The sequence below is a fragment of the Centruroides sculpturatus genome, unplaced genomic scaffold, assembly GCF_000671375.1.
Source record: "Centruroides sculpturatus isolate CEXI.00-Female unplaced genomic scaffold, Cexi_2.0 scaffold430, whole genome shotgun sequence".
Classification (NCBI taxonomy): Eukaryota; Metazoa; Arthropoda; class Arachnida; order Scorpiones; family Buthidae; genus Centruroides; species Centruroides sculpturatus.
This window is the reverse complement of record NW_019384725.1, coordinates 200,274-215,066: the sequence shown is the minus strand read 5'-3', so window position 1 is coordinate 215,066 and position 14,793 is coordinate 200,274. Positions and strand designations below refer to the sequence as shown.

At 29.4% G+C, this 14,793-nt stretch overlaps 1 protein-coding gene across 1 annotated transcript in view; it reads right to left on the bottom strand.

The window, feature by feature from the left end:
- Positions 1 to 3,030: 3,030 nt before the first annotated feature.
- LOC111628108 (UBX domain-containing protein 6-like) overlaps positions 3,031 to 14,793 on the bottom strand; it is a 38,600-nt gene continuing 26,837 nt past the window's right edge. The window contains exons 6-7 of the mRNA XM_023371830.1: positions 8,220 to 8,349; positions 3,031 to 3,491 (exon numbers count right to left, since the gene is read on the bottom strand). Coding sequence (XP_023227598.1) covers positions 3,243 to 3,491; positions 8,220 to 8,349 — 379 coding nt within the window. The 3' untranslated portion in view covers positions 3,031 to 3,242. The remainder of the gene's footprint in view (positions 3,492 to 8,219; positions 8,350 to 14,793) is intronic.

Sequence of the window (14,793 nt, the reverse complement as noted above, 5' to 3'; positions counted from 1 at the left end):
GGAGACTTGGAGCTACCACCACATACAAACACCATTCACGTGCGATGTGTAGTTTAGGCGAAAAAGTGAAATATAGGGACATACATGTCCATTTATATATATATATATAATCTTGTCAATAATGTTTTTTTATCAATGTGTTTAGTGATGACTTATTAAATATTTGTCGTGTTCTAATGTTTCTGTTGCAGAATATATCAGATTATCAATTTGAAATGCTTCTATTTCCAACGTTAATCTTCCATTAGAAATGGCAAATACGGTTTGAAATGAACGTTTTATAAGAAACTTCGTGAAAAAAGTTCCATTTTTAATTTAAATCTGAAATATAAAAAGTAGTTTGTAAAACGTAAATTATTTAAAATGACTTTAAGCAAGAGAAAATAGACACCCGAGCCAGGGCGCCCGTACATTGGGACGTGTGCTCCTCCTTTGTCCTGTGTTTTTTCTTTTAGTTATGGCAACGCAACACTTGGGCCATTTGCTTAGGGAGATGCCTTCCGGGAGGTCTTTTTAAGGGAAACTGGTCCCTATTTAGGTGTTACAAACGTGGAGAAATTCCGGGAAACTCTACGTGGCCAGCCCGTCCGAGCGAGCCGCGAACCCACGACCGAACTCAGTGTTCGGGGAACGAAGATCGCTTGGTCACTGGTGGGCCTTGTGGGTTTGCCCTTTTCTTAATCCCCAAAGAAGCTTTAAGGTTTCATTTCATTTTTTTTTTTAACTGATAAAAATATTTGTCGTCATTATCCGAGAATTTGTATCAGCTAATTTCATTTTCATCAATTATGAATCAATATATTTTGCTATAAATATTCTTTAGTTAAAAAATTTTTTTCACTTTTAATTTGGGATTAATTGGTGGTATTAGTATTACATTATTGCATTTGATTAACGCGATTTTTATATATGCGGTAGCATCGAGGGACTAACTGCGTTAATCAAGGCATACTTGTACCGGTACATATATACTGTATATCTTCTTGCATAATGAATTATGATGCCCTTTTTCAAAGCGTGTGCTCCCCTTATTTTAGTCTGCTGATGCAGTTGCACCTGACTCGTGCTAATCCAGCCTCCAGCTGTAATATGAGGAGTGCCTCAAGTGAATGCCGAATATTACCGAGATATTTATCCGTAAAAATGTAAGTTAATGCTTCGTGGATATTTACGACTTATTTAACAATAAAATTTCAACTTTTACGGCAACAAAAATTTGTCCTTTTTTGATTCACCCATCATCTGAAATCAAAGGGCTCCTTTCCAAATTGTCATCAGGCCACAAGTTAAATTATTTTAAATCCATTTGCAATACACACAACTGTTATCTGTTTAGAACATTGATTTTTTTTATTGCGGCGACTGTCTTATGCCTTTAGTATTTGGTAGGCAAACCCTTTGTCTGAAAATTCTTCCTAGGAATATAGGGGCAAGGGAGACATGCAAGAACTGTCATGTTAAAGGATGCTACCATGGTGAAATCTTGCTCTGAAAGTAAATTCTTGTTTTTGGCAAACAGAAGAATTATTAAAATCCAACGTCTAAGATAAATATGAGTTGATGGTATTTTTATTTTTCTGTGGACCATTTGATGAATTTTTCAACTTTAACAATATACTGGACTTTCTTGTCAGTATTGAATTTTATCATTAATTATGAATCTGAACCTCTGAATTATTATTCCATACATTATAGCTACTGTACTAAATCCTTTAGCTTACCAAATCAATCTTTCCAGTGCAATTGGTGTTTTATATGTATTCATTGTTTTGAACTGTTCTTTCATTCTGGAAATCATTGCCTTCTGTCTTTTTTTTTTAACATTTCATATTTTTCTCCTTAAACTACAAATGTAATATTTGAATGAATTCCCTATATACAGTGTCTCTCCACTCTTGAGTAATATTTTTCCAGTTGATTGGAAAAACTTTTTTTTATATTCAATGTTTTCTGAGTTAAGCACAAAAAATAATAATTTACAGAATTATCTCCTGTTCTAGTCAAATAATTTCATTTTTTTGTTTTCTTTTTCTTGAATATATATGAATATAGAAAAAATTGTTACTAAATAAAATAAAAAAAACAAACAATATATTTAAATTTTTTTATATTTGAGTTTTAATTTTTATCACTTTTACAACAGGATTCCAAATAAACCAATATTAAGTATATTTTTTCAGTAATTTATACGTTGAATTTGGAAGTAGCATTACTTGCAAAATCAGGAGTTCAAATGTCTTACAATATAGATAACAATAACCAGACAGATAAAAAAGAAAACAATCCAATCTAAATCAGCTAATTTCATTTTCATCAATTATGAATAAATATATTTGCTATAAATATTCAATTCTTTAGTTAAAAAATTTTTTTCACTTTTAATTTGGGATTAATTGGTGGTATTAGTAATTACACTAATCAAAAGTGATTCATATAACATTCTGTAGCACCTCATACAAGCAACAAAAGAAAATAAATAAATTTTAAGTTTATTAGGAAAATTTAACTCTCAAACAAATTCAATAGCAAGAAGAATTAAAGGCTTAAATAAAAAAAACACATCTTATTAAATTTTAAATCACAATTCATTTTTTTAGATCCCATTCTTCTAGTTATGAGGTAGGTTTTACAAGGCAATTTATAATAATGACTTTCCTGATTCTACAGTTAATGCTGAAATCTTAAAAAATAAATTAATGAATGTGTAAACATTAATATTTTCAAGTGTCTTGTACAAGGACATTACAAAATATATATATATTATAGTATTATATTTCTGATAGAAACAAAACTTTTCTAACATTTTAACATAGATAAACTAAAATTCTAAATACAATAAATTTGAATTAAATATATTGTTAACAATGCAATATATTAACATGTAATAAATATACTTGGTTTATTTTAAATAGAGGAAATGTAATATCTGTTTCTGAAAGATATATCTTGATTATGAAATTAATATAATTTACATTTTGAATAATTTATTTCAGAGTTTAATATTTTTTTCTTTTATAATACTAATTATTCAAATATTTTTAACATATAAAATATACAAAAATCAATTTCTTCAGATTACTGTTATACTATATTGAAAAACAATGATATTACATTAAATATGTACAGTACATAATAATATACAATATTGATTCATGTAAAGAATCTTCATTTAATTTAGAAAGGGTCAGTTTACATAAGAGCCTATAGAAAATAGTTTTGCATTTTGTAAATAGTTGATAAGATTAGATTTCACAAACTAGAGCTTTTGTTTCTGGTTTTAATAGTAGTTTTTCGTCCTCCGATTCTTGTTCGTCCGCATGCAAATTTAATACCGCAGCCGGGGAAAGCTGTAAATCACGTAACATTTCATCTTCGTTTGTCAGTTTTGTTCCACCAGGAGCCAATAAAGTATAAGTGACATTTGTATTTAAAAGATGCTCATTTAAAAATTCTTTTATATCTTTCAATGTTTCGTGAGAGTAAAATGTCCCCTGAAAATTTGCATATTTATTATTGAATTGTTAATGAAATAAATTATTAAATTTTTTATTCTTTCCAATGTTGAAAATTAATACAATTGAGATAGATTAATAAAAATTAGATGAGTCCATAAAGCATATTTCAAGAGGTTGTACATTGATTGTGTTTTGATCAAGAAACACCTAATGCTAGGGTACAAATTAAAAATACTATGAAAAATGTATGTTGGAGCTTGTTTAATTTTCAAAGTAATTGTTCCACCTGAGTACAGTAAAATAGTTATTGCCAGCAGGAACTGTTTGCCATTTTTCATAACAGTGTTCCTGCTGACAACTATTTTACTGTACTCAGGTGGAACAATTACTTTGAAAATTAAACAAGCTCCAACATACATTTTCATAGTATTTTTAATTTGTACCCTAACATTAGGTGTTTCTTGATCAAAACAACGAGAATACAATCAATGTACAACACAAACTAACAACATGGTTTCATTGTCACATAATTTGGATATTGTTTTTTAGTGTTTGTTTTTTTCATAATCCAAATAAATATATAATTTATTTGGATTATGAAAAAAACCAAACATTTTTCTTACCATAACACATCAAAAATTTTCAATAGAAATTCATACATTATTATGTATTTGAGCATGCCACACATGTTAAGATCAGTTTTCACTATAAAATTTTGTCCACAAGGTATGTTTCATCTATGCATCCGTGTCCCATTCAAATAAATAATTCATAATTCAAACTGGATTGTCACATGTGAGTTAATCACAATCATCATGCAAGTAAGTAAAGTTTGTTTATCTGTAAGGCTAAATCATAAATAGAATGAAAATTTATTAAAACATGACAGTTTGCTTGAGATTGCAAATGTGGCAATGCTTATAAAAGTAACAGGGGTTGCATAAAAACAGGAAATTTTCAACATCATGTAATTATTTTATGCACACAATTTATTTTTTATTTTGATGATGTTCATATTTTAACACAATTACACTACAAATCTCTAATCTGACACACATGGGATCAGAACAGTATTGAGTTAAGAAGATTGCCAGATTATTGAAGTAAGGTGAATTGAATGGTGTTGTGAGAATCTGAATTTGGGATTCATTTATTTTTATAAAATTTTATGTAATATTTTGTCACTAAAATTGTACTTTTATAAATTTTGAAGGAAATTAAGGAAACACAGTTTTCTAAAGGAAGTAACTGGTGGGAAAGGAAAGTTTATCACATACTATGATTAAATTTCGACCTAACTTCATCTTGATCGAATGACAAAGTCATGCTCCTGATTGGAGAATATTTTTCTGTATAAAAGGGTTATACGTGCCAAATTCTGGGCAGATTAATCAATTCGAATTATCTGTCAACACACAATTTTGTGTCTAGTCCCCCTTTGGATTCTCAACTTCTGCCTATACAAGTTCAAGATTTAAGTATCATAGAGGTATATTATTAATTATTATTGTAAACTCTCAGGTTAATTACTTTCAACTTAATAAACAAATAAAATTAAAAAGACCTCTATATTATTGTATTATATTCAGTTATAGTTAGATAGATAATATAAATTAATATGGTTGTAAATTCTCATATTAGTTGAAGTTCGATAGGAGGTCCCCACTCTTAGTATTTATAATAAATTTTAAAAAGGAGGGCTATAATCTTAATATCGCACCCTAACTTGCAAATATACTACCCTACCTGGTGTCAGTCCTGACTAGACTAATAATAGTGAAATCTTAGTCTTAAATTTTCTATTACAAACCATCCATTGACTAAGTGGGTGGTTTTTACTGAACTGTTGCCAATTAAGTGTTATATAGAATAATTTTATACCCCCTGGTTTCTCAGTTTAATTACAGTATTCGGAAAGAGATCAATTTGAGCAACCTAACAACATTTAATATTGTACCCTAGCCTAGGCTTGGTAAATATCATGCTATGTTTAGTGGATAGGTATTTGAATTAGTGGGAAGCTTGTCTATGATGTGACATACTGTAAAGTTGACTTTGTTTAGTGTTGGATACTAGATGTGATGAACAGTCAAATTACTGAGATTGCATTGTACTTAAAAAAATAATGGGGAAAAAAAGAAAAATATATTTTTTGGATTGGGATTGGATTTGCTACTCAAGGTACTGGCATGCTATAGGCTATATGGCTGTCTCAACAAGATCCTTTGTGAATAGCAGTCTTCATTACTCTGACCATCCAACCTTTGAGGTAAATATGGTAGTGCTGGTGTTGAAATTTTTTGTTGCATAACTTTAAAATAATAAACACCAATGTTCAGTGCTTTTTTTTGTCAATTTGCAGTATATGAAGCTGTATTCCTAAACATTAAAAAATCTTGGTAAAGAACACACCAAAAAACAAACTGACCAACCTCATCAGCAGAACCAACTAGAAAGTTGACAATGCAGCAAAATACATCAGCCAATATTTCTTGAACAAAATATCATAAGTACTGTAAGTTAACCATTTCTTCAGACTTAACAATTAAGAAAAACTATTTGGACAAGTCAGACTAAAAAATAGTGTTGTGGAGTCGGAGTCACTGACATTGAATGTTTTTAGACGGAGTCAGTAAAACTGTTTCGACTTGAGACTGGTCTCAAAGTTTACTCTTGGTTAAAATGGGAAGTAAGAAATTTCTTTAGAGAGCCTACTAATTAATTAAAAAGTATTTGTTAGAAAACTGACATTTTGATAAATTTAGATATCAAAATAATATTAACCCATGAAGGTTATTTCATAGCAAAATGTTATGCATAGCTCACATGAGATGTTCTATACGTTCAGAAAATAGCTTTAAGGCCCACCAGTGGCCGAATGGATAAAACCACTGAACACTTAGGTAGTCATAGGATTGTGCCTGGAAAGTAAAGCTTATGGTACCACTTCAAAGCACCAAGCTTCTCTTTGGTAAAGATAAACTTGGTGCTTCAAAGTGGTACCATAAGCATTTATTTTCCAGGCACAATCCCATGACTAACTAAAAGAAAAAAGTTTACTTTTGAGTGTCATAATTTTTACTTGTGCAATATTGTTTTTTACACCTCAGATGCTTTTCTTTGGATAGCAAATGTTTTTTTCACTGCTTCAATAACATAATTTGAACTTGGTTTTACTTTTTTCATTGACTCCTAAGATCAGAATCTAACTGCAACAAACTAAGAGAAGAGAAAACTGAAAAATCTAATTAATAGAGTTATTATTTCAGTTTATTATTCACTAGTTTTCAGTGTAAATCAATTTTTTGTAATTAAATAAAAAAGTGGAATTCTTTTGGCTATTAAGATCATGTTTCTTTATGTACTGTACTTGAAACTTTTTGCAAAGTAAATTTGTTATATCCATTTTTTTTATTACCACCATCAATTTTAGATAAAAATATTTGGGTACCCAGTGATATCTTTCTTATAAAAAAAATCATAGTATGACATTTTAAAAATGGGTAAAGTCTGAGTTGGAGTTTGCAAACAAAAAGGTCCACCACACTGCTCAAAAGGTACCTTTTTTTTCATAAAGTACTAAAACTTTTTACAATTCAGTTTTTGTATTACAAATAATCCAAACTATTCAACAAGAAAACTGGAAACTGCTTCATATGGATAACAGCTGTCTTTGGACATTTTAACTATTTGAAAACTATCCTGAAGTATTCAAGCCTCACCTCCATACTAACAAAAAATTTGGAAAATCAAAGTTGTGAACAAAAACTTCAAGTAAGAAATTTATTCCATAAATCAATCTGTAATAAAGATCTGTTTTTCTAAAAAACTTTCTTAAATTTGTTATTTTTAGGTTCATTGTGGCCTAAATGCATCCATTATAAAAAGTTTTATTACTATTACTGTATATAGAAAAAGCTGCACAATGCCTGAAATGTTTTTACTCTCATCTTATTTGTACAACTTATGGACTGATCAGATAACAAAGATGGAAGCTGCAAGTCTGAAAGCATTTCTATCTTAGAAATTTACAGGTAGCCAAGTGCACCATTGGGTAATTACAATGTCCAAGGAAGTCAAATGCATGTCTAAAGCTCGGGAGTGCCTAAAAAACGCAGTTAAAACTAGATTTGGCTTAGAAATGGATAGCTATTTGAAATTTTATATTGCAATTAAGAATCTTGAAACTTAGAGGATGTCTCTTAATGAATCCCTCAGTAAAGTCTACAACATTGGAGAAAAAGTATGCTCAGGAAGAAAGGTTTTGTTGTCAGCATATAATTTTTGAATACTTTACTATAGAAGAACAAAGAATATCAAATCATGGATACTGTAAGTTGTCATGTATATTTTGTAGATCAAAATTGTAAATAAAAAAAAATCTAGAAAATGTTAATAAGTATTGTAAATGTAAATTATGAATAAGAAATTTACAATAAAAACTTTACTACCAGTTTTATATTTCAGGTACATTTTTTTGGGTCAAAAGAAAGTCTATAAATTTTCCTTACTCTAATACCAGTTTTTGTGAGAATTTTTTCATCAAAATTATTGCATGTACTTAATTTTCATATTTTATAGAAATTAACCAAAGTATTTAGTGCTATCTTAATACAGCAATTATTCATTTAGAATGTTTTCAAACAAATTTAGTTCAGCATTGGAAGCAAGAAGCTGGACTAAGATAAAGCTGAAAATATTTCTAAAGGAAAAATAGGGTATGATAAAACAGATTTGAATTATGTAAATTTTTTGAATACTTGCCTGTAAAAGTATTCCATCTGGAAATCTGATGCGAATCAAAGTATATTTATAATAGCGGCAATGTCTTTTTTCATCTCTCTCCCTCATTTCTTTGGTTCGAAGTTGAGTTAGTAATTCCACTCTATTTGTTCTAGGGGAAAAAAATAAAAAAATTGAAAAAAATTTTAGACATGACAAATATAACATATTGGCCAAATATTAGTTGATGTTTTTCTCAATTTTAAAAGGGAGAAAACATTTGACTTACATTAATCTGACTAAAGCTTTCTTTGATTTCAAACTGACTATGGTACACACTTCAAAGTTAAACTAATGCTAAAATTTGGTGCATCAGTTATTTAGCAATGTTAAACACCAGCAAGTTGTAAATCTGTCATACGTAGCCTCCTGTAGACTATGTGCAGAAATTGTTTATCACAACCGTTTTTATATCAAAACTGATTCTGTTGAATAACTTTGATTAGTAGAGACTCTTAGGAACAAAACAAAAAAAGTCTATCAAAAATAGGGAGAATGTTGCTGAAAGTTAACCACAAAATTTATGTATTTAATATTATAAGTGTAAATTTCCGTGTAGGTATACATTTTAGACAGTTAAAAATGAAACCATTTTATTTTTGTCTGTCTTAAATTTTCAACAGTCATAAGTGTGCAAATATACTTTCCAGAATACACATGAAATATGAAGTCTACTTCCCCATGCATAGGACATTTTTTCTATTTTACTCTAACTTATTAATTTCATTTTTATTAATAATATGACAAATAAGTATCAATAAGTTACAATTTGTCACTCAAACTGAATTGGACACAACATTATTTCTATACAATATTTTGAATACAATTTTCTGATCAACTAGATATGATTTAAATGCAATTTATAAAGCAATTAAAAATTCATTTGTAATGATTCATTCTCAGACACATGCTTGAGACAAACAGGTTCAACTGTTTCTTTCAAATAATTTTCTTTCAAAACCTCTACCTCAAATTGCAGAGTAAAGTATCAATAACAAATTCAAAGCTCAGTGACTACATTTTGATAGCATAAATTGTAGTTGAAAAACATCTCTTGCAATAGTACATTTGCAATTAACACTGCTTTTCTTTAAATGACTACAAGTTTGATTTCAGTCTTCTTGGTTAAAAAAAATTGGGGATAAGAAAACTATTGAAAAACTACTACTGTTAAATTATATCAAAACTCTTATTAATATCTAATACAGGTATGTACTGTACTTGCTATTGTATACTGTACCTCCAATCAAACCCATTAATGTTTTCTGTAAGAACTTTATCTTGAAACCTATTTATCTCAAATTTTTCTCATTCCTGTGAGATTTAAGATAGTATTTATAAATACAATTGAACCTGTCTTTTTTAAAGTATTTCTAACTAAAAAACAAAATGGAATTGAAACAGCATAAATTTTCATAATCACATAGATAAAAAGTAATAAATTCCACATATTCCTGTAGAATAGTTAGAATAGCTATGATCATGAAAGATTGTTGGTGAAGACAATTATAAAGGGCTTTAAGAAATGTGTACCATCAAGTTGGACAGAACAGATGATGTACTGTTCAAGGAAGCTGAAGAGAGAAACAAATGCCGACAATGAAAGTTCTGATGAAGTATTGTTTCAAATGACTAATTTTATTTGGATTAAAAAATTTGGAATAATAATAGGTCAATTTATCTTTTTTTAAAAAAATTAGAATCCGAATACAAGGATTCCAAAATTGGGAGTCTACTCATATTTAGAAAATATGGTAATTTTTCTAAAGAAATCAAGCTAATACAACAATTTAATTAAACAGAATTTTGTGAATATTTTTTTAATTATAAAAACTTCACATCATTGACAATGCTAATGTTTTTAACATTACTTATATTAATATATAAAACTAAAAACTTCAAAGAGAAAATGCTAAGCTATAATATAATTATTATAGAAATAATCATAAATTAGATAATACTACATAACAAGGGAGGATATAGTTGAGATGCCAAAATGCCAATTATAAAAAAAAGATAACTATTCATTAATATTTACATTTTATCCCAATGCAGTTATCAAAGTATGACATTTGGAACAAACATTTGATAAGTTTATGAACATAGTTATATTAATTCAATCCTTAACAAAGTTTATTATTAGAATATTTCAGAGATCAAGGCTGTATACTTATTTCTAAATAATTAGAGAATAATTAAAAATTAATTTCATTCATTAAACAATATAGATTCAAAAGCATAAAGGCAATGCTTAACTATTAAAATTTTAAAAGCATGATACAGTGGTGCCTCGTATAACGTACTTAATCCGTTCCAGGTGCATATCCGTTAAGTGAAAAGTCTGTTATACGAAACGCATTTTCCCACAGAAATACATGTTAAAACATATAATTCGTTCTGCAGCATAAAATAACCATACTGTACCATTAAAAAATGAAAATGGAGCAGTCACCAATTATTCCAGGTAGTCAGATGTTGTGAGGAGGTGGAGGAACACTTTCTTCACATATTCATACAGATACAGACTTTTTACACATTGCAGCAAATCTCTTTTTATTGTTTTTTAATCGGAGTCAGATTCAGGAGAGGCTACCGCAGCTTGCAGGGTCAACTCCTCTTGTTCCATCCTTGTTTTTTTGCAGCTGGCTTCTTGAAAAACACGTCCAAGGTAGTCTGTTTCTCTCTCTTCTTAAACACCTGTCGGAAATGATAGGCAAGAGTGTCATTGTAGAGATCATTGATCCTGTTGGCCTCAGCTGTGTTTGGATAGTGAGTGTTAGTAAACTCCTGAACCTCTCCCCATTTGACAACGAAGTTTTTGTCAACTTTCACTCCTGATGATTTCTTGCTTTGTTTCAATTGAAATCACCTTTCTGTTTTTTTAGAAGCTGTGATTTGCACAACACTTGAATAAATGTACATACCCTGCACTGAGGTGATGTACGTAATAAACAGGGGAGCAAGCCCAATCCCAACGAGAGCTCTGTATTTCAGATATACTAATAATACTAATCTATATATATAAAAATGAGTGTGTGTGTCCTTCATGCATTACCACACCGTTTATCCGATTGCCGTGAAACTTTGGAAAGTTGTTTAATATACTCCAGCGAAGGTTTGTGGCATAGTACGATTGCCATAAAGCTTTGGAAAGTTTTTTAATTTTTTAATACACTCCCGCGAAGTACATTTATCCTACGATAGATGGCGCGCGTTTACACGAGCATTCGCGCACAGTGTGTTTGATCGATTTCAAATTGTGAAGACCATTTCCCCCCTTCAAAAAATATCTTTATATATGCATTTGTGAACTGTTATTTACGATATTTATAATAATTTTTGTTTAATCACTTTATTTCGACTTTTTTTGCTAATTATGTATTTGCTCGAACTTCGTTAAAATCTTAACTGTACCCCAAACAATGACTGAAGTTGTAGGAAGAAATTTGCCTATTTTACCGATCTAGGTATCCCCCTTTTTTAAATTTTAATATTGACTCAAAATAATTTAAAAAGACAAATTACAATAAAACGGTTTATTATCCGACTATCAGAAATTTTACAACATGCCAAGGAAGAGAGGAAGGAACAATTAAATAATTAAAATTATAAAGGATTAAAATATATATAAATGGGGAATATCGTGCTTCTGACAATCGCTGCGAGTGTGTGGGCTAAATTTGGAGAATCCGTGCTTCTCGCGTGGACAACTGTACGTGGCCGGCTCATGCATCGGAAAACCTTCCGATTTATTTGTGTACTCACCAGACGGAGAAACAAAAAATATCGTGTATCCACGAGCACTCCAATAAATAAATAGAATTGAAACAACACTTTGAAATGTTTTCCCGATGAAAACGAATAATAATAATAAGTTTCAATAAAAGTGATAAAATGAAAATTTAATTTTATCATTACGAGTTTGCTTGAATTTTGTTTCTTCTGAGATCGCAGCAATGCGCGACGGGTAAGCTAGTATATTATAAAAATAGCAGATTGTCATTGGCAACAGCAAAAGAGTGGAAACATCATTCGCACATGTTCGCAGAAAGTCCGTTGTTTGCCTCACATAACTGCCGAACGGAAAGTCCATTGTTTGCAGCCAGTCCATTGCTCGAGTCACATAACTGCCAAACAGAAAGTCCGTTATTCGCAGTGTCTGTTATTCGAGGTATACATTATACGAGGCACCACTGTACTTAATGATAATTTTATTATGAATCTTTATGGAAATTACCGATTACCTTACTGGAAAATGATAAGAGAAGTTTAACGAAAACAAATTTGGAAGTTATTGATATAGATATATTTGAAAATAAAATATGAGTAAAAGTGATTTTATTAGAGATGAATAATTATACTTAATGATAATTTTATTCAGAATCTTTATGGAAATTACCGATTACCTTACTGGAAAATGATAAGAGAAGTTTAACGAAAACAAATTTGGAAGTTATTGTCTGTAATAAAATTTAATGAGATGATTAAAAAATTTATCTATAGTCTTAGAGTAATTCAGAGTTGAATTTACAGCTATCACTTTCATTNCATTATACGAGGCACCACTGTACTTAATGATAATTTTATTATAAATAAAATATAAATTTTTAACATTTTTTTAAATATCGGGGAAAATGCATTTAAATAAATACACCTTATTTGTAAAAACTATTTATAAAATGCTAATATTACTAAAATTTGTCATCCTATATATCTATATTAGAGAAAATCAATGGTCTGACCAAACAACAACAGGACTACCAATTCAGTGGTGGCACAGATTCAGCTCGTCATTAGATGTCACAACATGAACAATTGATGATGATGTTCAAATTAGATTTCAATATGCATATGAGTAAGATACTACTACTGGTTTTTGGTATTTGTCACAATTCAATTTATAAAATTAATAAAAACTACATTTAATTGACATTCATGTAATATAAATGAAATCCAATAATTCATATTTAAAGGTGCTTAATTAACTAAAATTAAACAAAATTTATTAATGTACTATATAGTATACATTATAATATTAATGTTTAATGTAATATTTATTAATACTAGAAAGCCAGTTAATTAAAATTAAAAATAATTAAAATCTGGTTATTATACTGAAATTAAAAAAAATCAAAACTAACTAATTTCAATTCAAATTCATGAGGGGTGTGTCGAAGTTGTCAAGCGTGCGAGTGAACTTTTGGAGAGGTGTTGAGAGTCGGTAGATTGAAATAAGTAAATGATTTTTAGAAGGATAATGAATACTGTGGAGATTTGGAAATTTGACAATAAGTTGTCATTGGTTTTAATTGTAATAATACTAATTATTGCAGGAATTGAATCTAATCCAGGACCGCTGTCTCGATCTCCTCAAAGACTAAACCATTTGGATATGCAAAAAAGGAGGCGAGACAGATCACGCAAGGAAAGTTCCAGGGAAGGTGGGAAAGACAATCAACTAGTAGAAATTCTAAGTAAGGATTATTATCCAATAGAAGGAAATAGCCAACAAATAGCTGATTCAGTTAAGAACTCAAAAATTCATGATTACTTCGAGCCAGTGGAGGTGTTGGAATCTCAAGGAATGGAAGAATCTCAGTATACCTTGAAATTCATCTATGAGTTAATCCAGGATAAGTTTAATCAACTAAATATTGAAATCAAATTGATTAAATCAGAGGTAAATGCATTAAAAGAAGAAAATAAGAATTATAAAGAAGGAATCAAGGAAATCAACCATAAACTTTACAAATTGGAAGAAAAATCGAAGAATAATGACTGCCTAAAAGGTACGTTTGAATTTGAATTAGATAAACTAGTTAATGAAAAAACTAATATGAATATAATAATTATAAACTTTCCGTTCAAATCATTGGACTATTTACAAGAGATCAATTTATTTGTTAATAATGAGTCAAAATTAAAAAATATTGAAATAGAAGGTTTAAATTAAGTAATAGAGAGAAGAAAGCTATAGTAAAAATAATTCTTGAATCTGTTATTACAAGAAATAAAATTCTTAGAGAATTTTTGGCATGTGAAATCAAACTTAGATGGTGAGGAAATGGCAAAAATAATATTTACAGCTGATATATGTAAACGTTCGAGGCTAAGGAGGAAATACTTGCAGAGTAAAATAAAACAGGAAAAATTAAATAAGAACAAAATTATAATCAGAGATGATTATTATAAAGGACAATTTGACATATACGTATGACATCAATACAAATAGGATTATTAAAATGCAGTAGAACCTCGATTATCCGCCCTAATTGGGGACTGGGGTTGGTCGGATAACCGAAAAGTATGAAAAAATCCATTATTAGTGTAGTATATTATTATATCCCATGTAATTAGTATATTAGTATATCGCTATTAACCTATTTTGCGTTGAATTTTCATCGATGTTAAGCCTAACAAAAATTTTTTAAAATAATAATCGTCGCTATTGTATCGTTAAAAATTAGAAAATTAAGCTTCGTTTAAATACTGGCTCCCTTTCATGGTCGAATGAGTGTTGCCAGCTAAAACACGTAAAAATAATATTAAAGTAGCC